The 27,260-nt window shown below is 39.8% G+C and overlaps 1 protein-coding gene across 4 annotated transcripts; it reads right to left on the reverse strand.

Annotated features, from left to right (window-relative positions):
• Window positions 1-806: 806 nt before the first annotated feature.
• Window positions 807-27,260, reverse strand: LOC143026545 (NAD(P)H oxidoreductase RTN4IP1, mitochondrial-like). 4 transcript variants are annotated; one of them, XM_076187115.1, is made up of 12 exons: window positions 27,140-27,260; window positions 17,387-17,490; window positions 12,177-12,396; window positions 11,702-11,847; window positions 8,771-8,926; window positions 7,282-7,380; window positions 6,481-6,674; window positions 4,595-4,780; window positions 4,157-4,334; window positions 3,193-3,386; window positions 2,691-2,728; window positions 807-1,633 (listed from the first exon to the last, which is right to left on the reverse strand). In XM_076187115.1, exons 2-12 carry the CDS (start codon window positions 17,432-17,434, stop codon window positions 1,620-1,622), a joined length of 1,473 nt encoding a protein of 490 aa, XP_076043230.1. In that variant the 5' UTR covers window positions 17,435-17,490; window positions 27,140-27,260; the 3' UTR covers window positions 807-1,619. The 4 variants fall into 4 exon arrangements, with proteins under 4 accessions (XP_076043230.1, XP_076043232.1, XP_076043233.1 ...); XM_076187117.1 differs by lacking the exon at window positions 27,140-27,260 and adding an exon at window positions 26,916-26,964; XM_076187118.1 differs by lacking the exon at window positions 2,691-2,728.

A 27,260-nucleotide genomic window follows, 5' to 3' on the forward strand; every position in this document is an offset into this window, starting at 1 on the left:
AAGGCAAGAGATTGAGGTGAGTGAAGAATGGCCATGTAAGAATACTTTGAAGCAAGGAAGGGATGGGGTGGGTTAGAGGTGGTTATGTGTGGATGACATTTTGACAGCCCAAAGGGATTTCTTCCGATCTTCTCTAATTTCCACAAAAGGGGACACCAATTGAGTGAAGTGGCCCTTCTGTGTTTTGCTGCATTGTTTGACTCAAGGCAGCAGGCAGGAGAAAAGGATGACCTCTCATCCATAGAGAGCTTAGATAAGAGGGAAACAAGGGTGGTGAATGGGAGTGTGTGCATGTCTTTTGACTTGGTATATAAACAACTAATATGATCTTTTCAACACTCAATACAGATATTTCCTTTGTTAAAATTCCTATTCAATCTGGTAAACCCTTTTACCATAATTTGTCTTTTCATGTTCACTGTGGGAACTGCCAGGCAGTTTTACTTACCTGAGGGAAACCTTTCCAACAAACAAATGATTAAATGTGTCTCGTTCATTCCTAGGTAGATGGTAACACCCACCAGATTGCTCCACAAGTCATTAATAGATGAAATATAGTATTGCCTTAGTAAGGCTAAAGCAGAACAATATAATAAAGTGGTGTCTTGTGTGTGGTGATTTAATCTGGGTCAATCACCATATGACTTAGCCTATCCTCTGTTGGGATTTTAAAGCTGGATGGTAATATGAATGTATATGTTTAAGTGGTTATTGCTTGTCATAGGAGTAATTTCTCAGTACTCTTAATGCAGAGAAAAATCGATAAGTAACCTTTGGAAATTAGGGCATCACAAAAACAAGAAAGATCTAAAAGTGTCTGTATTTATCAAAGCTTTATCTACATATCCTGTACACTATGTGCAACCAGTAGCCACCCAAATGCATATATTGTTGCATTTAGAAAATACCCATTATGCATTGGGGAGTTTTTTTTCATTTTATAACAAGGTTTCTACTTTCCACACATCATTGTCATTTGTGAAATCTTTAAAATAGTCTATAAAAATATTGCTCCTGTTCCTTAACAGCTCAATAACGAATTGGACTGTGTTAAGAAAACAGTGCATTTTTTGTTCTAATACTTTGTGAAATACATGTCCCTAAAGTACCCATAGAAACTTCTGGACAAAATGGTAAACTGATTTTCAAGTAGTACAGATCCACAAAACAGTGAAATCCTACTGTGCCCATACCACACCCCATCCTGTTTACCTCTGCATTGCGAAACCATGACTAGATTCCATAATATGAGGCACACTATCATCACAATATGACCTGGACAAATATTTCTTAAAAAATAAATTCTGATGAAAATAAATAAACAAGTAAAATAAAAATAATAAACATAAAAACCTATTATGCATTACACAAACCAATCCATTACTAGTCAAGCCATTAAAATACAAGAAAACACAACCATCCCCCTTTTCCTATTTTCTTTAAAACTACAATTGTCTCCTAAGATCATGTTTTGAACTCTGCTTGAAATCTGTTGAAGCACCTCACATGTGATTCAAGCATCTGAACACCCTCAATAAATAATTCCCATTCATCAGATCAATAAAAGAACAAAAGTATGGGATGAAAAATCTTTTAATAGGATCCTTCCATCCGTGCAGCTAATGGTCTTGCCCTATGGGAGAAAAAGGGGTGGAAAAAATGAAAGAGCATTAGTATGCATTTCTAGAAAAAAATAAATAAATAAAATAAATAATAATAATAAAAATAAAGTAATAATAATAAAATAAATTAAAAAGTCATCAATCAAATGGCAGGTGCAAACATAATGTATCATTACACGAACAATCCACAATGAATGTGCTGGTGTTTTTTTTTTTTTTTTTTTTTTTTTTTTGCTGATCCAAACAAGAACCTCCCTATTTTAGCTCAACTTCAGCACAAGGACTTGCTTAATAGGTTCTGGACTCACTACAACTACATTATTTCATTCAATTGTAAGGCAAAGGTAGGCACAAACCTTCCAGTCAGAAAATGAAGAAAAGGAAGAAAAGAAAAAATAAATATACAAAATTAAGAGAGAGAGAGAGGAAGAAGATAGGAACAACTTAAACATCTTAAATAACAAGACCTGTTCATTATGCGGCCAGTCACTATGTACTTATACACTTCTGAGCAAAGCATTTTAAACACTACTTTTGCTTTACTAATGTGAAACTTATATTATTGATCATGCAAGCAATCCAACAGTCTTTATTCAATTAAATTGTTGCCTCGAGTTTCACTTTGTAGAAAAAATGCAGACCCCACAGTGGCTGGCAATGGTCCTCAGAACCTCCCACAGATCTCTTTGGGAAGAAACTTTGGACTGTAGTCTGTGTTGTGTGAGTGTAGGACTATTTGTATGTTACTGACTCAAAGTGGTAGGTAGGGGAGAGCAGCTATCAGCTCTCCATGTGTGAAAAGTGTAAGAAATACAGTTGAAGTGGATAGAAAGAGATTTTGGGCCCAGTCTGGAGACCAAATGCCAGCTCCTCAGGGCTGCACCTCCTGATGGAGATGAAGGGATTGATGGGTTTTGAAAATGAGCAGCTCCATTGTCCATTTTGCAGGACCACCACACACAGGTATTTGTCATTGGCTCCTAGACTTCCCCATAACGGCCATAAATGGGCATGCCTAAGATATTCACTAAACTACTAAAAATCCACTACACTTGAACTAATACTTACAAAAGGCCATTCCTAAATTTCTGATAGGTGTAGCAGAGCTGTGAATAGTTCAAAACCTACATGTTAGACGTGCACTTGTAAAATGAGCAACTCACACACAACACAAATGTTACACTTTAGAGACAAACATTAGTTCATTGATTACAACACAATATTCAATGTATAAGACTGTACCCTACATAGTGTAATGGTTTAAAAGATCACCTTTACTATCAGTTTTTGTTACAGTGTTATTTCATTCAGAACCTGAAGTCATATTTGAAATGTATCCAGCCTGTGAGTCTGACACTGGAAGCTAGACTACCTACTCCACACTACTTCAAAAAATAAATAAATACATAAATAAAAGACACGTGCATGTCATTTTAACAAACACAATGTTTCCAAAACAAATCACTCATATCTGAAGTTGCGCTGTATACGCACTTAGAGGACATGCTCTGCAATGGCAATAGTGTTATTATAAAACACAACAAGGAAAAAAAGAGAAACCAATGCTTACCTGAACCTAAGAACAGTTTTTCCTATCTGTTCCCCTTTACCAATGTGATTAAAAGCAACCTCAGCATCCTGGGCTGAGTATGCTTTATCCACAACCGCCTGCAGCCGACCAGACTCCACCATCGGAGATACGGTATCTAGAACTTGACCTGCCACTCTGATTGTACCCCAACCACTACCAGTTTGCCAGGGAGCCTGCCATGATAGAAAGACCCTATGAAGCTCAAGATTGTATGTCATTTCAATATAAACATATAACATCTTTCATTTCCAGCACCTGCACAGAACTCATTCACTGGTAGCAGGTGTAAATAACAAACTGTACTAAAACAACCATTCACCATCCACACTCAGGAACAAATATACTTCTACAGAGTAACACATTAGAATGACTAGAACATAGTTCTGTTCAAAATCCCTTTAACCCAGATGAGGAATAATGGAGGGAGGATGAGGAGGAGGGTTGTACCCTTGTATTTGTTCCTTTTTCCTTTATATAATGGACTTCTCCATGCACTCCTCCAGTCCACTGGCACTCTTGCCTCCCTTAGGCACATATTACACAACCTCACAATGCAATTCACCACAACTGTTCCTCCTTGAGTCACACAGTGACACCCATCCAACCTAGGTGCTTTACCAGATTTCAATGTTCTCTATATCTCTTCTTTTTCTATAACCCAACCATTCTATTCTTCCATAATAGGCATTTGCCTGGCATTTCCCACTTCCACAATCAGTCCTTCCATAAACTTCTCTACACTCCACAAATCCTTGAAATATTCTGCCCACCTACTTACACTGGATTCTGAAGACCCAATTTATTTCCAAATCTACGTCCACAGTTGAACAAAATAATTTAGCATTAGGCACATCTTTTGAGTGACAGCAGTGAAAAATGTACAAAAATTTGTGATAAGTATCAACAGATTGAAGGTGTTACTATCATGACTGCATCATCTTACCTTTGTGAAGAAATATTTACATCGCATGAGGAGGGAGTATAACGCGCCCGAGATATACCCATAGGAATCAGACGCTAGAGGACACATGGTCGTCGTGACCACCATACCTCCAGGAAGACAATGTTTTGTGCTTGACTCGTGCAAGACTTGGCCAACTGTGTTGAGTATCACATCATATCTGTATGCAATAAGATATCAAAGCTTCTACAAAAGGATCACATAGGTTTTAGCATCAGAGGGAGGGCCTCAAGTTTACTATGGTATTGTCCATACAATTTTAATTCATACAAGTTCAATCTTCTGCCCCGAGTATAGGGTTAAAACTGTACTGACAGATATAACACTGTAATGGATGCAACAAATTTCAATCCCTCATGCACATATTCACCAATTCCCTTCCATTTCTTCAATCTACAACCTTTCCTCTTTTCAACTCACTTTTCCCTAAGAAGAAGCTCCTTATCAAAGTTGGAGTTGTCAAAGGTAATGACATCATCTGCTCCAAGCATGTGGACAAGTGGTGCTGCCCGGGTCGTTACTGTAGTTGTGACATGAGCACCCCAGGCTTTGGCAAGCTGGATGCCAACCACGCCAATGCCACTCGCCCCTGCATGGATCAGGACTCTGTGTGACAAACATCAGATGTATACGATGGGATAATTAAGTTACCATGACCAATGAGAACATCATTACTTCTAACATAAAACGACACATACATACATAACCACCAGAGGGCCTTTCTCCCCTTTCTAAGGGAGCAGCCAAGTCAGAGCCTACAACCACCCCACACCCATCTAATAAAATCAAATCCACTTGAAAGAAATAACTTCACCACTTTGGCTGCAGGCCTTGTTATTGACCAATGAATCTACCAGATTGCTATTCAACTGTAAAACTAAAAACAGCATTCTATAATGGGTGATAGAACCTGTGGAGTTTGTATAATTAACCTCTTCACTCCCGGACACATCGCACGTCTGGCAGTATTAGCTGCCCAACGTGCGATGTTGCGTCATAATAATCGCATTATAAAAAATAAAGTCAGTGCTCAATCGTTCGTTCTCTTTCACCTGTGAATTTTGATAACCATAGAAAATATGAAGAAGCCAGTTTAGAGAGAATGGAGGTTACGTAGGTACGACTACAATAAATATAATCAAGATGCCGACGTCGGCATCATCGCGTACCCACTTGCTCCTCATGACGCCAACGTAGGCATCACCGTATGGAAGTGGTTAAGTTCATGTGGGTGGGATATAGGGACAACCCATCATCCATGAGAAGCTAAGATGAGGAGGAGGAAGGGGGTGATGGAGGGGAGTGGAATGGATGGGAGTAGGCACATGCCTTTGATTTGGCTACCTTTGGCTACAAGGGGGAAAAAGCTCTTGGTAAATGGATAGATAAATGAAGAAAAGTTATGCATTTTCTCTATGAAGTTTCCTTCTGTTTAACAATATAAAGGCCTGTTTCTCTTAATAAGGGGGTGGCTAATTCAACACCATATTATTTGATGGGAGAAAGAAAATATTATAGACTTCATATTGTAACATTATATGGATTTCTTGTCTACTCAGTGTAGCAGGGAGGGCATCACCATGTAACAAAGCAGTGGAGGGTGGGTGTGGGGTGGATATATGCTTTGACTTGGCTACCCCCCTATAAGGGGGAAAGACCTTTTGGAGTATGTATAATATACACACTAAAAATATATTAAAAAAATATATACTTTCAGCAACAGATATATTGGTGTATCTAACTATATATCAAAAGTTTTTTCCCCCTTCTAAGGGAGGTAGCCAAGTCAGAGGTATGATTCTATTTCCACCCATTCCACTGCCATCCACCACCCTTTCCCCTCACCCTCTCATCTTAGCTCCTCATGGATGATGGGTCATCCCTATACCCCCACCCACTGCCCTGGGTCAGAAGCAATACAGCAAGACACAGTACATCCACAGCAAGGTCACTTCACTTATCGGCGATCCCCCCTCTCTGTCCCCTCACACAAAAAAAGAGAAGACTGGGAGAAATCCATTTGGGCTATGTCAAAATATCACTCACACATAAGCACCCATACATAAGATATATTGACTAGATAAACACCATATGAGGACGGAGCCTTTATTTGTACGACGTTTCGCTTATTACAGCTGTAATAAGCGAAACGTCGTACAAATAAAGGCTCCGTCCTCATATGGTGTTTATCTAGTCAATCTTGTCGGCAGACTGCAACTTTTAAGCATAAGATATATTGGTAACAACTATTATTAGCAATAACTTTAAGTTCACAAACATGACACATAATATAACTTTAGTATTACCTTTTCCCTTTGGAAGTCTCTGGATTAAGCCCTGCTTGTCTGACAAGTGCATCCCACGCTGTCATAATATTGTATGGTAGAGCTGCTGCCCCTTCGAATGTCAATTGTCTTGGCTTCAAGGAAAGAAACTCTTCATTTACTACAATATACTCACTCATCGTTCCCGGATGAAACACAGGTACTGCCAACCATACCTGAAAGTTTCATAATTACTCATTACTACCGGTTCCAATATGATAGTTATACAAATTTTTAGTAGAGTATATGAAATAACACATCATGACTGTCTTTATATATATATACATATATCCCAGCATTTGCTGAATACGACCATGATTCGTGACAGCATGATTTGAATAGCCTGCCAGGTCATGTGAGTGCCAGTGTCTGGAGAAGGTCTGGGAACCTAACCTATTTTTTCCAATAAGACTTGTTATTTACCCAACATGATGGTTAAGGAACCTACCACTCATGTTTGGCAAGGTCTGCTGTATACCAATGGCCTTTTCCCCTTTGTAAGGGGGAGGCAAGTCATAGCATGCTTTGAAAATCTATGAAAAAAAAGTCTCCCCAGTTCCTCCACCCTGCCCCCTGTTGTTTTTTTCCTAGCATCTGATCCCATTCCCAAAGGAGTATGAGAAACAGAGAACTGGAGTTATCAACATCCCTAAAGTATTGATAGCATATAACTATGCGGCCAATACCTCATACAGGGTTGTAAAAATATTTGATAGGCCACAAAGTTAATGTGGAGTGGTATGACGTCCCAAAATAGTTAAGAACTATAGCTGAGAATCTTACCTCATCTCCTTGGTCCACCCGTGAAACCTCTTTGCCTACTGCTACCACAATGCCAGCACAGTCTCTCCCTAGAACCACAGGAAACTCCCCAGTGTTGTTCTGCAAAAGAGAATTTGTATATAAAAAAAATAAATAAAAATAAAAAAAAAACCATACAATTACTACAATTTACTTTATACTTATGACATATTTTGCTTTTTGCCCAATTAGTTGTCACCCAGAAAGGCTCAGTGTGGGAAAGAAACCTTTTCACATTTGTCTCGTAACCTTACCAACCCCTTGTCAGCCTGATCTCTTTCTTCCATCTCTACACCAGCCTATTCATGAACCTTTTTACTCCACATATTTCCAATGAAAAAATATATATTTTTAATATTGAATCCACAAAGTCAGACATAATATCTATAAGGATGTCATTCAAATACTTTCTCTAATGTCTTAAGCTAAATGATCAGCTGAAACAGAGAGAGAGAGAGAGAGAGAGAGAGAGAGAGAGAGAGAGAGAGAGAGAGAGAGAGAGAGAGAGAGAGAGAGAGAGAGAGAGAGAGAGAGAGAGAGAGAGAGAGAGAGAGAGAGAGAGAGAGAGAGAGAGAGACAAGAGAGAGAGAGAGAGAGACAAGAGAGAGAGAGAGAGACAAGAGAGAGAGAGAGAGAGACAAGAGAGAGAGAGAGAGACAAGAGAGAGAGAGAGAGAGACAAGAGAGAGAGAGAGAGAGACAAGAGAGAGAGAGAGAGACAAGAGAGAGAGAGAGAGAGACAAGAGAGAGAGAGAGAGAGACAAGAGAGAGAGAGACAAGAGAGAGAGAGAGACAAGAGAGAGAGAGAGAGAGACAAGAGAGAGAGAGAGAGAGACAAGAGAGAGAGAGAAGAGACAAGAGAGAGAGAAGAGACAAGAGAGAGAGAAGAGACAAGAGAGAGAGAAGAGACAAGAGAGAGAGAAGAGACAAGAGAGAGAGAAGAGACAAGAGAGAGAGAGAGAGAAGAGACAAGAGAGAGAGAAGAGACAAGAGAGAGAGAAGAGACAAGAGAGAGAGAAGAGACAAGAGAGAGAGAAGAGAGAGAGAAGAGACAAGAGACAAGAGAGAGAGAAGAGAGAGAGAAGAGACAAGAGAGAGAGAAGAGACAAGAGAGAGAGAAGAGACAAGAGAGAGAGAAGAGACAAGAGAGAGAGAAGAGACAAGAGAGAGAGAAGAGACAAGAGAGAGAGAAGAGACAAGAGAGAGAGAAGAGACAAGAGAGAGAGAAGACAAGAGAGAGAGAAGAGACAAGAGAGAGAGAAGAGACAAGAGAGAGAGAAGAGACAAGAGAGAGAGAAGAGACAAGAGAGAGAGAAGAGACAAGAGAGAGAGAAGAGACAAGAGAGAGAGAAGAGACAAGAGAGAGAGAAGAGACAAGAGAGAGAGAAGAGACAAGAGAGAGAGAGAGACAAGAGAGACAGGAGAGGGACAGGAGAGAGAGAAAAAGATATAACAACAAAAGATAAACTTACTGGGTTGTATTTGTTGAGTTGTTTTCTCAGCACTCTTGCATATCCTTCTGCAACTTTGATGTCGAGGTAGTCAATACCAGCTGACTTCACCTGGACCAACACCTGATAGGGTTCCACTATTCTTGGGGCTAACATGTCTTCCACTACAAGGATTGACTGCCAATATGGTAAGTCATTATATATTTCAAACCTTAAAACCTTCAGCACAATAATAAACAACATATCTTAATCTGGTTGATATCAGGCAATCTCATTCAACTGGACTCACATCACCACTGCAGAGATTAAAACCATCATAATGAATCATTCAGAATAGGGACAAATTTTATGAAATGCATCCTGGTTAACATGAGATCAATCAATCAACCCATCTGCTGCCCCTGGTCTCTCTTACAGAAGGCTCAGAACTCGCAAGTAACCTGCAACAGCCACTAGATTGGCACACAAGTCATTCAAGGGAGAGATATAGTGGTGTTGTTTGGCTAAGGCTAGATTAGGGCAGTGTAAGATGATGTGTTCAGTGTGGTGACTGCATCTGGAACAATCCACTTTTATGGCCAGGCCCATTCTGTGCTGATATTGTTTTAAAGCTGGATCATGGCCTGAATGCAGTCATTCTAGCATGGTTCTTGCTTATCGTGGGTGGAGTCTGCAAAACTTTCTGGGGGTGCCAGGTGGTCAGTCTGGGAGTGTTTGTTTTGTGATCTGAATGTGTATGTGTTTTAGTATGGATTGTTGTGAGACGTAAAGGTGTGTTGCAGTATATTTGGAGAAGAAAGGACAAATGAGAGATTGGGTGGTGGGAGTGAAATGAAGATGATCTAGGAATTGATTTACTCTAATGTTTCGACCAACATTGGTCTTCTTCAGAGAGATCTACAGAAAGATTTTACATGGGTTACAATTTATAATCACTCCTATAGGGCACTCGGTTAGGTTACAGCGCCTGGGTGGTGATCAATTTTCCCGTGCACGACCTGTTTTGTCGTGCCCAGCATGAGGACACTTGTCACCTTTGCCAAGCAAACAAGTCCATCTCTTCCATTGGTGTTTTCATTGGTATTTATGTATGGAGCTTCAATTGTTTTCCTTGCCTTTTTCTCTAAACCCTTTTTAAGAATTTTAGCCTCCTTCCAGTGGGGCAGGTGACCCACTGGACCCAGAAATGACCTTAGAGCATACAGGACTTCAAACTCTTCTTGTACAGCACTTGGACAAGCATGGTCACCTGCCCCACTGGAAGGAGGCTAAAATTCTTAAAAAGGGTGTGGAGAAGGCAAGGAGAACAACTGAAGCTGTATACATAAATACCAATGAAAACACCAATAGAAGTGATGGACTTGTTTGCTTAGCAAAGGTGGCAAGTGCCCTCGTGCTGGGCGCAACAAAACGGGACATGCACAGGACAACTGATTGCCGCCTGGGCGCTGTAACCTGACTGAGTGTTCTATAGGAGTGATATAAATTGTAAAGCATGTAAAAACTTTCTGTACATCTCTCTGAAGAAGACCAAGTTGGTCGAAACATTAGAGTAAATCAATTCCTAGATCATCTTCATTTTACTCCCATCACCCAATCTCTCAGTTGCATTATATGTCCAAGTAATGTACTGCAGTTGTGGTTTTTTTATGTGTTCACTTGACTATGCTTGTGCTGTGTATTGGGAATGATGGTTGGAGTTGAAGGCTCTATCCAAAACTCCCTTCACCCTATCCATCTTTTGTTATCATTGTTCTTCCTTTTGTACCCTCTCCATTCACTTCTAATTTCCATACTATCCTTGCATTTCCTCACTCATTCTTTCCACATGCACAAACCACCTTAACACCTATCCCTACCCTATCTGACAGCTTTCTTCCTACATCCATTCTCTGCCTTAACTCCACATTTATCACTATCCATTCTTGTAACTTTTATCATATTCCTCAAATACATCCTTGAAAACATTCAATCTTTCCTCTCTGCTTCCCTCATATTCCAAGTCTCTGCTCTATACAACACTATGGGCACAATCCTTCCTTATCTTCAGTCCATCCCAAATACCTACATAAATACATATACCAAAGGCTTTTTCCCCCTACATGGGGGGTAGCCAAAAAGAAAAAAGGCATAGAAATCACTCCCATCCATTTCATTTCCGATATATTCCACTCCCCTCCACCTTCCTATCTTGGCACCTCATGGATGATGGGTCATCCCTGCATCCTGTCCACTGCCCTGGGTCAGAAGCAGTGTCGCAAGACACAGCACATCCACAGCAAGGCCGCTTCATAAATTCGGCGACCACCCCTCTCCGTCCCCTCATGCAGGAAAGGAGAAGACGGGGAGAAATCCCTTCGGACTGCGTCGAAATTTTTCTCATACATACTTCCTCACTCCCAATCCCCCACCCACTACCCCTCATGCATCACAGCCTTATCTATACACGACCCTTCTCTATTCACCCCTACCTTCTGTCCTCTCCCGTCCTTCCTCAACAGACATTCCTCTCTTTTGTAAAGCCCCTTTCACCCCATCCATCCATCTCATCCTAGGACGCCCCCTCATATTCACTCCTTCCACCTCCGCCTTCCACACTTCTTTTACTAATCTTTCTTCACTCATTCTTTCCATGTGTCCAAACCATCCTAATACTCTTTCATCAACCCTATCTCCCAGCTCCCTTTCCATCCCTGTTCTCCTCCTCATTTCTCACTCTATCTAGCCTAGTAACCCCTATCATACTTCTCAGATATTTCATCTCAAACACATTCAAACTCCAAATACCTAGTTCTCATAAAACTTTTCATTCTTACCAAATATCTACTCACTTCCCTTAAATCCATTATTTAGTGCTATACACATCCCCAGATTATAGCCTCATGTTAATATAATAATCTGACACAAATTATCCACAAATATAAACAACATTGAATGAAAATACCGCCTCACCTCAACACCTTTGTAGCTATTGGCAACCACAGCTCGCATCTTTTGGGGAGCAACAATACTTGCACGCAGACGCATACCCACCACTATTCCAATTGTTCCGCCAACAATAAAACAAAAACCTCCAAAATACATATGGGCTTTTGTCACTATGGAAGTGGGGAGAAAATAAAAATGCTCAATTCTAATCTTTTTCAAATTACTTTCTTTCTAATGTAACTTATTTCATGGGAAACATTCAAGATATATGAAGTATCTATAATTAGATTTTATCTTGGAAATTCATTCTCATACAAAAATTTAAAAAAATATTTTTAAGACTAAAAAGTTGCAGAACTACTATGTACTGTACAGGTATATGTGATGAAACACACAATGACAATAACCTAAGAAAACATCCACCTTTGGGAACTATCAGAATTCTAATATTTACAACATGCATCAATATCAAGATGTTAATAGTGAAGGAAAAACTTACTTTCCGTGAAAACAAAGAACATAAATCGTTGATAAATTTCCTCTGGTTTTAATGTTGATAATATCTCTCGTAACCTTCTCATCATCTCTTGGATTTTATGTGCCAAGTCTTGCCCCAAGTTATTGTGCCGTAACGACATACGGCTCCATGAGTTATGAGCCCCATCTCGTAACTGTTCATACCCATGAGCCACACTAGAGGACATGGATCGCAGGCTCACCTGTAGAAAGTAATATTTAAATTTTAGGTTATGAATGAAAACCCAGTATTTTTTTTTTTCCTAAACACATCACACGAGCATCTCTACAAAACATTCCTCTGGTTCCAAACTCCTACTCCCATTCAAGAACTCTACAGAACCCTAGATCCCTGCTACTTCACCTCCTTGTAACGGCTCGCAGTATTACGGAGGCTCTCAAGCCCTGGCAGTGCTTCCACACCAAAAAATTTCGTTACCCCAGACAGTTGTGTCAATTACCCTAAATTACTCTAAATCATAACTTTATTTAATATATATATATATATATATATATATATATATATATATTTATGACAAAAAAAAATTGCTGGCAAATAATAGAACTGCATAAGAACAGTATTATGTAAGTCAAAGTCACCTTTATGTAAAGATTTAGGTATTTCTATAAAGATAACAACTACAATTCTGAGCGTAATCCAGAAAATAAAGACTGAACTCCTGCTTCCAAATAGGTGCAACATGCGATTTTATGGAGACCGTAATCCAGAAAATAAAGACAGAACTCCTGGTTCCAAATAGGTGCGACATGCTATTTTATGAAGTACTGGAGCTAGGTTCTCCCCCTAGAGCAGCAGATTCTTTGCAAGTAGTACTGCTTTTCACATTTCTAACAGCTTTAACTAAACTTTCGTCAACAATTAAGGTGTTTGCTTTTGCATTGTTGTTCTTCATGCGGTAAATTGCGTGCATGAGCCCACAGATTGTTTCATTTTTCAGACTATTCCTCTGGGATGTTTTGGTTAAATTTAGTTTGCTAAAAAAAACTTTCAACAGATGCATTTGAAAAGGGCAGCGACAGTAAGCTACTGGTCACAGTTTTTAGATTGGGAAAGCATATACTTCCAGCTGCATTTCTTTTGTTGAAAAACATGTTAAAAGGCCAAGGAGCTACTGGACAGAATATTATCATACCTGTCCATCATATATATTCGTTATTTATCAATGTCGAAAATTCTAAATTGGTTTTGTTCTAAAAGAATGTGAATGTGTCTGATTGCCCTAGATTCTCTATTTGTACCCCAAAATTTGCCCAATTACCCTAAAAAAACATTACCCTAAACTCTACCCCAGCATAGGCTTGATTACCCTAAAATAGGGTAATTACCCTAAAAGTGGAAGCACTGAGCCCTGGGTGAGGTTGTTTGTGTGGGCGCGCGCAAGCATATTTACCTAATCGTAGTTTTCAGGCAAAGAGCAACGCTCACTGGATCCCGCCAGCATGCCCATGCAAGCGTTGATATAATTTTCCGTGTTTTGTTTATTATCTCACATTTATCTAATTGCATTACACAATATTAATATGAGCTACACTCCTGGGATCCTGCCTGCTTCCCTATCATACCTAGCTTGCGTGTATACTGTATGTGGATTCATGCATGAATGTTTAAGTGAGCGTTTCGGTGCGCGACTCCAAAGCATGCGAACACACATGTACAATACAGGAAGTTGACAAAAACAAATGGAACAACCTACCTGAAAATTGACTTCCGCTCGTCCTGTATTAATTTACAATATAATTTGCAACATCAGTACGAATTTTAACAATCGCCATCCACCGACCTCTTTCCAAAAGTAATAATGTTTTTAGTAGATTATTATTATACCTTGGCCAACTACAGATAATTTATAAAATGAAATGATTTCAAACGAGAGACCTGTTGGCCCATAAACAAGCCGATATAGGAGGCGCCATTGAAATAAAACAGTGAACCTCTAAACCACTATAAATGCCTTGTGCTCAAAATACACCAACTGCAGTTTTGATCTACCTCACAACGCAAACAGAGCTAGACTGATCGCTTGCTTCGCTTCTCGGAAGCATCTGACGTTCACTTTCTCGTCACGCACCTAACAATGATATCGCTAGCAACAACGCTTCTTTCCTATGGGGCAATACAGCACCAATAAAGCGTCAGAGGAGTGATAGCAGATGATACAACTGATTAGCATTTTTCTCTCTGTGGAAATTACATGGAATTTCCATTTTTTTCGCGGTTCGGGGTGAGAGGAGCAAACAGGCAAACTTATATAGTTTACCTTATATTATCACCAATTGCCTTTACATTTCTTTTACAAACTAACTTAGTGAAATTAAAAAAAAACATATATTTACAAATGCACCGCTTTAAAGCGCGTAAATTACATCAGACATCTGAACATCTTTCGACACATGCGCACTGCGACATACTCGATGTAATCACGACATGAACGATATTGTCACTATCCAGAACACAACATGGGGACAATTTTCGACATGCTGACCATAGCCCTTGAGTTATCTATCATATTGGGTACTTCATCTTTGATACACAGTATAGAGATACTTCCTGAGATTTACTCTATAATCATCCTTCTCTTCTACAGAATAATTGAATGAATTGAGATATATGAATAAATCAAAACCCAAACTTACATTACATGGTTTCTTAATTAAGTGAAACAGCGGGACTTGGTCCGCAAAATATTAGAAAATGGAAATAACAAATAACGAAAATGGCAGCTGATATGGATTTGTTATCGACGAGACATGCCTTCCTACTTCGATAGTAATAACAATGATGATGATGATGATGGATGATGATGATATAATAGTAATTATAATAATGATAATAATCACAATAATAAAATTAAATCCAAATCTGGCCCAGTAATTCCCATCACAGAAGAGAATTTGAAATCTCAACCAAATGCATCAATTAATCATTGAATGTTTCTGAACCATACTCGGTTAAATTTACACGAAAAATAGATCACACCATGTTTGAAAACTGATGCACCAAAACTATTCAACATGTTGCCAGCTAAGTGAAAATTCATTTACGAAATTGAACAATCCAAGAGAAGACAAAATGGCAGCATACTAAGCATTTCTCCCAAGCACGCTACTTGTTATTGCTATTTCGTTTCAGTATAAACGACTTCGGTTACGATCTTTTGTTTTTCGAATTTCCAAATATCAAATTACTTTCGTCATATATAGCAAAGTTGAATGACGAATTCAGAAAAGTTAAACCTACACGAATGTTAGACACATTGTTGAGATGTTCTTACGGAGGTCTAGAATAATGTAACCGAAGTAGTTTTTATTTAAACGAAGTAGCAAAAGCAAGCAGCGTGCTAGCCTAATACGCCGCCACCTTAATAAGGTTTATCGAGAAACCATGATCAAAAACTGAAAAACACAAACGATAAACAATGAAACAAGACTGAATGTCAATGCATCAACAACAAAGAAAATTCAAAGTAAAAAGTAAATAGAGTATGCCCAAGATAAGGTGGTGTAAATTTGAGCAGCCCACGCCAGGAGGCGCTGATTAGCTGCGTCTGAAACCGACACCTTTGCACTATGTATTTGGACTGTTGGGGCAGGCAACTGCTGACAATCGGAGAGAAGTGCAGGATTCGAACCAATAACTTTGACACATCTTCCTATCTCTAGCAAAAAAAATTTTTTTTTCGAAAGTCGACTCCTATTCCACAATCAGTTAATAAACAAATAAAAACCATATCAATAAAATATACAAATAGATAAATTGTGGAAGATTACTTTTCCTTGTTACTGTCTCTATATAAACATATTTTTGCAACTCCCGAATTCTTTAGCACTGACTCAAGAATGTCGAAACATTATTGCGATCTCTGGACTGGAGTATCCACCCTCGAGTTGATGGAGTTGTTACATCTACGTGAAAAGGAAAATAGAGGCCACCTGAGACAGACAGACAGGGAGAGAGAGGGAGAGGGGGAGGACGGAGGGGAGAGAGTGGGTTGTGATGACTAACTTCCTCGCGTGCATGACTAATGACCCAAGATCTGACACTACACGGTAAAATTATACCAATTATTAGCTCGGTCCACATTTCTGAGTAGCTAGTGGGTCATTCCTCCACAACAGAGAAAGGAATTATGTATGTGTACATGCGCGTATACCTCGATATAAAAAATCAAGATCAATATCGTTGCGTACCCTCTACATTTTTCTCGAGTTCCAAGATATGATCAATGTTTTCTATGAACCCTCATGGCGTTCCCTCCCTTCATCCTTGCCTTTCTATGCGTGCGAGCGAGACACTGCGTCCTTGCTCGAGCGTACATCCATGTATACAAAACTGCACTACACACGCACGTACACACTACATGCAATGACAATATATTAAAAATTAAAAGAAAAATAGCAAGGAAATTTTTGTAGAAAATGAAAATATGGAAAATAAAAATGAACAAACTGTGGAAGAGGAAAAGGAAGCCGATGAAAGAAAACGGGGATAAATTATGCGAGGGTAAACAAAGGGAGTATGAACAAAAACTAAGCTCAGTAACGACATCGGCAAGGCAGAGGGTAACGCAATTTGAAGTGTGCCGTTATAGGAATTCCATCACATTAAGACAGCAGGTCATAACTCGTAGTACTGGATTTGAATTTGACAAACTTAGTTTTCAAAAGGAAGCAGCCAAGAACTGCTCCAACAGTGGTTAACAGATGGAATTAACACAGTATGTTGTGAGCGCTGAAACAATGAATTTGAGAAAACTTTACGGATGGGGATGACAGGTGGCAATGGACATGGAACTGCCTAGTGTAAGCCTTATGGTCTCCTTTATTATGTTCTATTAAGTTCTCAAAATGTTTCAATAATTGCCCCACCGACACTCGAATAAAACCCGAATCCTCTATTGAAGTGGAGGTAAAGTTGTTATCACACTGGGCTATTTTTCCTCCGACTCTAGGAGCAGATTTGCAGCCAGTTACTTTCGGTAAGTAATCCGACATGCTGGAAGAAAATAAAAATTCTCCATCATATCAAATGACATTCTATGTATTTTTGTCCAAGAAACAAAACAGTTTGCCACGGTGATCTTACGGCGGGAAAGTTCTGGAGGTGGATGGTACCGCCGATAAGTCGGAGGTCGGAGGAGGAAGAGCCCAGTGTGATAACCCCTCAAGACTTGCCTGCATTGACTCCATCCGCTCCTGGGCAAGGAAGAGGAGGTGGTCCATCGGAGCGCGACCTTCCCTGGCGCGGCGGCCCGGGCTCCTACAGCATCGCTGCTCCTCTGCAAAGGACAACAAACGTCCAGAATAATAATTATGATAATTAACATTATCATTCCGTTATTTTCACAAACTACGTCCGTGTATCCAGCGTTTGTGCTAAGAGGCGGGTTTTCTAATTTGGATTAAGTCGTCCGTTTTCCAGTTAAAAAAAACAAGAATAACTAAAACAAAATGAATTAAATAACGGGATAAAGTAAAGCAAGAAGAAGAAATCACACCAAATATTCTAAGGAGCTATTTACAAAATACACAACTCCAAGTTCATGGCATTTTCAACCAGAAAAAGTACCCCCTCCCTAGAGGGGCACCACATCGATGAATAAAATCGCCTGACGGCAGCCAGAAAAAATCCATTTATTGCGGACGAGATTCGAAGACTCGTTTGCTCAGCTTGGTCCCCGTCTCGTGAGGTCAAAGGCCCCAGATCGATTCCCAACGGCCACAATCGACGTGTGGCATGTGTCCCGGCTACCCCAGAATATGGGGCAAAGGTGACGTCCTGGCCTCAGCTAAGCGCCTCCTGGCGTAGGCTAAAAAAAGAGTGACTCTAGCACGGGCAACAGGTAAGCAGGAATGCGGGTAAGTGCCTGTGTGTAAATATGAAGAGAGGAAGAGGGAGGGAGGGACATGGAGAGGGAAGGAAGGAGGGGAAGAGGAGAGGAGGGAGGGGAAGAGGGAGAGGAGAGGAGGGAGGGGAAGAGAGGGAAGAGATAAGAAGGGAGGGGAAGACAGAAGAAGGGGTGAGAAGAGAGGAGGAGGGAGGAGAAGAGGGACGTGGGGAGGAGGGAGGGGGATGGGAAGAGGAGAGGAGGGCAGGGTGGTACGGAGTGAAGGAGGGGTGGGGGTTACCACAGGGCTGAATAAAATCACCTGATGACACAAAAAGAAGCAGAAACGTGGCATCCGGTACGGAAGGGTGCCAATTCACTCAAAGATCTTTGGCACCCGACTCGACCCTCTACCAACTCCTACGGACCAGAGTTGGTGTGTGTGTGTGGGGGGGGGGGGGTCTGCGAGCGGGCTGTCACCCGAATTTCCACCCTTTCTAGACGGCGGGCCACTTGGTCACTCACATCTGGGTGAGGCAGCTCTGTCGGGTATTTACATGTGTTCTTTGCCTCCTCCAGGCTCCACACAGACCTGTCGTCTGGAAAGGGTGGTCTTTTGATAGGCGAGTGCACACGCTAATCACCTCTCGTCTCTGAGGAACTTCGAGAGGAGAGAAGAATAGAGAGGGAGGAGAGTGAGAGTGAGAGAGAGAGAGAGAGAGAGAGAGAGAGAGAGAGAGGGGAGGGGAGAAAGAGATAAGAGTCAGAACGCCACTCGCCTCCTCCACAAGCAATTCTATTCACCTAAGGAGGTGTCCCTAGTGCACGGAAGGCTCCAGTAAGTTGCAAACAAATGACATGTTTTAAGTTTCAGTGACAGCCCCTACGGACCAAAGTCACGCAGCATTTCTTTACGATTGAAGGCTGACTCGTTTCCACTCACTACACACACACACACACAATATATATATATATATATATATATATATATATATATTTATATATATATATATATATATAATCACTTTTTATCTTCTTCCTTTACAAACTCGTGACCCAACAATGCAACTTGGCCATCGCGAAGGTTTCGTAATTATCTCTATTACACTGATAAGCCAGGTGGGCACACACACACACACATTTACCTCGAAGTGTAGCAGTGTTGGTAAAGCACAGCCCGTCCCGTTCCAGATGTTACTTTTCCCTAGATCTTGGCTGTCGTCAGGCGATTTCATTTGTCCCTTAGGCACTGTATTTCTTAAATGGGAATAGTGATGGTGGTGGGGATGGTAATAGTAGGGGTGAGGACGACAGATAAGTGGCGATTGAAGTAGAGTTCAAATGTGACCAATATTCTTTTTTCCGCTGGTTACGAGTCACCTGTCATGAAATAATGGCACGACTCTGGTCCGCAGGGGTCACAAAAATTAATAAATAAAAAAATAAAATAAAATAGTACAACATACGCACTCGATCTCCCTTACGAGAGATCACTCACTCGCTGTTGTTGTTATTGTTCTTGTTGGCAGAGATGGTAGCGGCAGCTAAGACTAGACAAAAATGGCAACTAGATCTAATTATATCACAGGTGACAACGATTCATACTACCACCATCACCATGATCATCTACCGTGTGTATACATACACGCAAGAAACGCAATAAACGTACTACATGACTAACTCGACTTTGGCAAAAGATTCCATATCATATGTGTAGCAATTGCTTGATGCAATTGTAAATTGAAGCAGGATTATCCTTTTCACTGAGCAGGGATATTTCTATACTTGATAAAATTATCCGGCAGCAGCCTAAACATATGGCCCATTTCTGATTGGCTGTGACAGGGGATAAACAAATCAAATTTGTCGATAGGATCAAACGCTGCGAAGTCTGTTCGTTCTCATGAAAAAATTATAATAAAATCAAGTAATAATAATAATAAATTAACAAACAAAATAAATACAATAAACAAATAAAATAAATAAAATGAACAAACAAAATAAACAATAATATTAATGATAGATTACCGTAAGCCATAATATGATATTAAGGACCAACAGGTCCGCTGCTGTTCGTTTGCCCATATAACTCAGCCCCGTCCCTCTTTTACACACACACATTTTTTTTGCAGACTGTTGTGATGGTATAAGCTCACCTGTCAAGAACTGGACTAGAACAAATTAATAACACCTTACATGCCCATTTTCTGTTGCACCAAGTTGTTTTACGGTTAGAAAGGCAAGCGAGAACCAGATCATTTAAAGAACTGAAAAATATATATAAGAATTAATAATAAACAGAAAAATAAATACATAAAACCATAATCACCGGGACTTACTGAAATTATTACAACCCTGAAACACAAGTTTGTACACACACAACTTGCACACCTTGCTGATATCGTGGTTAGCGTCGCTAGCCATCACGTTACGGAACCGAGCACCCGCCCCGTTCTCAGCATGAGTTTCCCATTAACAAACTTAAAAATAAGGTGAGGGAAGACACGGAGCTAATTTCTATATCCTCACACACCGAAAAAAGCCAACTAAGATAGTACGTCCACCTCAATTGTATGGATGAAAACTAAAGACCCGTAGAATATCTACGTTACTGCTCCCCTTGTACGCACAGATTGGCCTATATGACCTCGGAGCTCTCATCTGGAAGAGCAACAGATGTCACGAGCCCAGCATGTGATCCAGGACCATGGATCATTTGTGGTGATTGGTTTGATGACACCACCAACACTATCGCCACTAGTTGCTACTAGAGGTTGATACTAGACAGTGATACTAGTTTTCGTCATCGCATCACGCGATGGGCATGACGCATCGCACGCTGGGCCCTTCTCGAACCATAAAAAAACACTCGAGCCATATGCTATTCTGCTGAAGTTGTATTTCTGAAATGGGCACGTGATGGGACGTTTACGAAAAAGGCATGTGTTCCCATTGGTCATTTGTTGTATACAGAGAGAATCTTAACCAATCATAATAAGTTGTAGGAGGAGCCTATAGCATCCAGAGGTTCCCTTATAGCCAGCAATAGTGTAAATTTCAGTCTTAAGAACATAACAACAGTGTCAAGTTCAGGCATATCTGAAATCAAGTTATTATCAATTAGTCTATTCGTGAATTGAGTAGTGCATCATGAACCGTGAAGCATCCTCGCAAACCAGAGAAAGGTCTGTACCAATTATGTCATAGTCCAGCCTCCCACATCCGCACACCGTACGCATCACAATCATTCACTATATACTTTGAATAAATTAACAATATCACATAATAATAAAAGTCACATACTTAGGAAACATTAGTCTCATTCACCACCAAATGTGAAGTGATAATTTCTTGTACATACGTTTGTTCGTGTTCCTTGTTATTCTGGTTATCTTGGCCACAGCTACCACTTACATATATTTATTCATATTTATTCGTAAACAAGGAGCACGACACATTAACGAGTCCTGGGAGGAAGCAGCACAAGTTGGCAATACCTGGGACTATCTCAAGCCACGAAAGCGTGTGGACGAGAAACACTAGAAACGACAACGGAGAGAAAGCAGTTAGTACCTCCTCCCAGCCTGATTCTTCCCAGGCTCCTGCCCAAACGGCAACAGACTATATTCAAGGCGCGGATCAGACTTACCAGCCATCTTCACACACACACACACAACCGCTAGTGGTGATCAATATACATAAATACCATTACATTTTTTTTTACCAGAAGTCGTGGTTGACTTCGCCTGCGAAGGATAAACGACACCAATTGATGGATCACATGCACGCGCACACAAACACACACGTTCGGTGAATTCACGACCTCAGCCTTCCGGCATCCGCCAAATGATGGTCTCAGACCGGGAGTCCGAGAATTATATCTTCAAAGGAATCCGCGCCGAGACACGAAACTGCTTCCCTCGGGCGACCATGGAAAGTGCGGGCGTGCACGTTTGTTTGTTTGAAAGACAGACAGACAGAGAGAGAGAAAGAGAGAGAGAGAGAAAGAGAGAGAGAGAGAAAGAGAGAGAGAGAAAGAGAGAGAGAGAAAGAGAGAGAGAGAAAGAGAGAGAGAGAGAGAGAGAGAGAAAGAGAGAGAGAGAGAGAGAGAGAGAGAGAGAGAGAGAGAGAGAGAGAGAGAGAGAGAGAGAGAGAGAGAGAGAGAGAGTCCTTACAGTAGCACTGTTGATAGAAGTGCATGGGTATTGATATTGAGGTGAAAAAGTGGAATCAGCAGTTTTCAGCCTATTAGTTTACATGGGATACAGCTCTTTGGAGATGGCAGTTAGTGTGGGTAGGGTGAGTTCCAATGCCAAACAAGGCTAGATTGTTGACACACAGACAGTAGCTTCACGGATAAAATATTTGGTTATATAATCAATTGTGTATGGATTCTAGAATCCATACACAACCATTCTAGTCTGAAGAGGATAATGGTTGTGTATAGATATGACGAGTTTAACACCATATGAGGACGGAGCCTTTATTTGTACGACGTTTCGCTTATTACAGCTTTTTCAACTTGAAAAAGCTGTAATAAGCAAAACGTTGTACAAATAAAGGCTCCGTCCTCATATGGTGTTTAACTCGTCAATCTTGTCGGCAACTGCCACTTTCATGAAAAGTGTATAGATATTGATCCAGCCTGAAGGGATTTCTCCCCCATCTTCTATTTTCTGCATGTGGGGACAAGGAGGGAAGGTTACTATGCAAGTGAAGTGGCCCTCCTGTGGTTGTACTGTGTCTTGCTGCATTACTTCTCATCCATGCAGAGGGCAGGAGACAAGGATGACCCTTCATCCATGAGAAGGAAAAAATGAGTGGTGGATGAGAGTGGAATGGTGAGTGGAAGTGGATGTGTGCCTTGACCAGTTACCTCCCTTACAAGGGGGAAGAGGCCTTTGGTATATAGGTAGACATAATCAATTGTTGTGGAGAAGAAATGGACTATGAGGATACTTCCTTAGGTGACTACTTGTTCGATATATGGAGAGGAAAGGGATGTTCCTATACATATTCAAAAGGTTTTATGGGATAGGCATTGGGATATATGAAGATGGTCAAAGCTCCCCAGAAATCCAGAAGGAACATTTTATATTGTAACTATAATTTCCTGGATATATTATATGTCTTTTTCAGGTGAAAAAATACAGCATAGGCATGTTCCCTTTCAATACAATGTGATATACAAAGGGATTACAAAGGCAGAGCATGCCGACAGGAGACCTTTAGGTCGGATGCGAAAAAAAATCAAAATAATAAATGAATATGAAATTGTGTTTCTGTTAATGCCAGAATATCATTGATGCAGTAACCTGTACATAAGTCCATTTAAAGAGATAATATGAGGGAATGGCACTAAGTTGCCAAAGTTGGAACAAGACAATTTTCTTTCTATGCATATGCAGACATTCTAAGAGAGTAACTGGATAGTAGTTGTCTGGGGTAGTTCTTCCTTTTTCAAGTTTAGAGAAAAGGTGAATGACAGCTTCTCTTCAGGTGGTTGGAAAAGTGCCTTCCACCCATATTCAGTTGAAATCATTTAGTATAAGAATGCTACAGTGCACATGGTGTTGTATCATATCACTGCACATAATCTGGGCCTAGGATTCTCCTTTTCTGTTTGTTGCTGTTCCCTAAACTGTTTGGCAGTGCAGTCCTGTCTTCCTGAGGGATGGCACAGTTGGAATAGGGTTTTCCCACAAATCCTTTATAATGTATATTGTGTTGTTGGTGTGTGTTATTGTGTACAATTTAGTGTTCCATAATGTGTTGAATGGCATGGGGTAAAGTGTTGCATCCAGGACATTTATCTGCAATGGAAGTGCATACCGGTAACAGCTTACAGGATTTTTGATGACAAGACTATTTCTACCACTTTTCATGTTCCTGAATAGTACTCTCATGTGTTTGTATGCTCTTGCACATTAACTGCACCTTGTGGACATATTTTCACTTTGTTGTTTCCTCTGTGGTGGTAAAGTATGGTGGGATCAGGTATCGTTAGATAACAGAAGTGCTTGCATGTTGTACACGATTAGCTATTAACATCACCCACTGTACAACCTGAATCCTTACATATGTTTAAGCCCACTGGAGGCACTCAACTTGTTTAGCCTACAGCCATTCAGATGTTGCACCAATCAGTTCCAGTGATGAAGACACTTATACAGTAGAAACACTACACCAATTCAAATCTGCAGCAAACAAAATTTTAAGAGCTTCTCTCAACATTTAGGTTCAAACTAGTTATCTGTCTAGTTAAAAGACCAGATAGATATTTTAAATGTTGATTCCAGAAAATTTACCCTCATTATCTGCTTGATAGGGTAATTATAAAGAACTGTTACTGTTGATGATTCTTGATAACTGTTCTTAAGCTCTGTCAGTTGTTGCACAGTTTTTAAAATAAATTTTACTTCCAATTTGCTCTTTTTTAAAGATATCACTGGTTTTGTTTCAATCTTTCTTTCTCCCTGAGTGAGTATGCATTCTCATGTCACTGTTTCTTGTGTGCTTCACCTGTTTTTCTCTAATGATTATATGAGTGAGGGTTACAAATGAGCATCCTACATCAGCTGTGCTGTTCCCACTCCACCTGTTCCATGTAGTTTAATATAATACATACCAAAAGATTTGCCCCTTATATGGGAGTTAGGAAATTCACAAACACCCATACAAACCCATTGATCACACCTCTCATTTTGGCATCTTGTAAAAGAAGGCGCAAAAAAAAATGAATATTAATTCCGTTTGTATTAACAGTCAATTATGTTCTTGAGAGGAGTGAGATATAAAAACCTGGTGGTGGTGGTTCTAGAATGTATTGTCGTATTCTGTCACTGATTTCCAGCACCTCTGTTCCTAGGGACAACAGATTATGGACCACAAATGGGGAGACATAAAAAATGATCTTTTGGGATGTGAATTTGGGTCAGTGGTGTGTATGAATGGAGTCTGATGATAAATAATGTTTTATTTAGTATTTCTGCCACTTGAAAGGGCAAGAAAATTGTTTAGGATTAATACACAAGGCACTAATCCTAAACATGATGTTATGAACAATATCAATTGGATATAGTCTTGAATAAGGAGTGCTCCACTGGGTGAAATCATTTGCCTATGCTAGTGACTGATGTTCATTCTTTCATTTAATTCAAAGGAGTACACTCAGTATGACACTATATACTATAGCTTAATAAACATCAATATAGTTGAGATTATAAACTGTTATATAGAACTCTAACAGATTTTGTTAGAATTGAAAAAATATCTAATCAAGGTCTAACTTCATCATAACCAAACCTAACCTCTTAACCTCACCCACTACCTAACATTCTTACAGAGCACTTGCTGTGGGTAGTGCACCTCCCACCTCGCTACTTTTTCCCTGCTAACAGACTCTAACCAGGGGCTACGGCCCCAGACACCACCTCCACCCTCAACTCTAGCCTTACTGCCAAATCTTATAAGGGGGGCTTCACCTCCAAGACCCTACAAATCTAGTCTATCTCCACCAACTCGCCTGTAGATATGGTCTCCACATTTGGACTGTATATAAGACATGACCTACAATAAGGTCTTCACAATTTTCTTTCCTCTATTAGACAAACAAGCAATACATAAGTATGTGTGTGTGTATGTAGGGGTTCTTCAATAGCCTACTTTAATTTTTGTTTTTGTTTTTTTTATATTCTCTGACAAAGTAATAACTATGAATACTTGTTTGCCAGCAGTTACAGTTCCTTAATTGAACTATGTGTTTAGGTTATCATTGGAGCTAACTCAGTATGGGAAATACATTATTTTCACTGCACAGTGATTTTAGACACATTTACTAACTTCACCATAAGACAATAATACCTTCACAAGCAATTTTAGCAAGTGTCATCTCCCTTTTAAGACTGGATAATAACTTTTTACTCCTATTAAGCCGTGTGGGCAGGCCATGTTAATCTTTTTTATTCATTTTAGTTAGAATTATAAATTAACTTGCCATCGCTTTGTTAATTTCTGGAAAAAGTTGCTAGGAATATACAATATCTTCTGTACTCCTCATAGCCTTGCAATTATATTGGATTAGTACTGCATTCAGTAAAGATTTAGTGATTTTGAAAATTCAAAGTATTTTTCATCAATATCTACCCAACATCAACCAAAAATAATCAACATAATACTGGCTGGTCTTCTTTCTATACAAAATGCAACCATATGATCAATGTAGCATGTCATGGCATTATATTAAATAATGAAAATTATAATTTTGAAAAGAAAAGACTCCTAATTGGTGGCAATCTTGAGGTTATTCTGAATTCAAGGACATGAAGAAGAACTACATGATTTGAGCACCTGAAAAGATATTCATCAGTTTAGAATTATTGTAATAATGGGTTCTATCAGATGATATGTTTGAAAATGTGCTAATGCACATTGTACAAAAATGTAATCATACCAAGATATTGAATGTTTAGTATGTTTTGGAACAACCATCAGTGCCAACAGTTATGGATCTTTCCTTCTAATGGAAACCTCTGGTCATATCACATATATGTTCTCTGGATGTCTCAAGAAAGGCCGAACTGATGAGTAACCAGATCAGTCAGCATCATTCCATACTCAATATAGTTTTGCATGAGCAATTAGACATAAATCTACACACCAATACTGGTGAACTAAGACATACATAAATTATCACCTCATCCATTTGGTAAATAAACACTAGTCATTTAACATTTTCTATGCCCCAATAAATTCTCTTAATTTAAATTTATGTGTTTAGTTTCCGCAATCATTCTACCAAGTACTGTCTTGATACTTTATATATATGAGCTAAAAATACCCCAAATAAACTGATTCACTTTGTATGTAAAACTCACTGACTTAACTTGTACAAGTGGGATAACCTCAAGTTCTGTAATTTTGTCTAAGACGGCGAGACGGCGGATCACAAAGTAAACATGATATGCCTGTGATCCAACTTCAAAGTTTACACTTATTTTAAGTATTCTTGTTTCGCATCCTACTTTCCTTTGTTTGTAACGATTGAAACCATGGGTTTTCGCTATAATTACCATTAATGCAAACAATCGAAGAGACTTACATCAGCTGATCACCAAAAACGGCGTGTGATGCTTCACCTATGATCCTATCTATGTTTTGATGCACCTTCGGTACTAGCAGACGATGCCGCATTGTTGCTGTTGTGCTGCCATCTGTTCTTA

The sequence above is a fragment of the Oratosquilla oratoria genome, chromosome 6, assembly GCF_046742065.1.
Source record: "Oratosquilla oratoria isolate Oo_2021 chromosome 6, ASM4674206v1, whole genome shotgun sequence".
NCBI classification, from domain to species: Eukaryota; Metazoa; Arthropoda; class Malacostraca; order Stomatopoda; family Squillidae; genus Oratosquilla; species Oratosquilla oratoria.

Coding starts and splice junctions, on each gene's coding strand:
- LOC143026545 (XM_076187115.1), bottom strand. CDS start 17,434: ATGGACCACCTCCTCTTCCTTGCCCAGGAGCGGATGGAGTCAATGCAG. Junction 12,397..17,386: donor AGCGGATGGAGTCAATGCAG/GCAAGTCTTGAG, acceptor TACTTTCTACAG/GTGAGCCTGCGATCCATGTC. Junction 7,381..8,770: donor AACTCAACAAATACAACCCA/GTAAGTTTATCT, acceptor TCTCTTTTGCAG/AACAACACTGGGGAGTTTCC.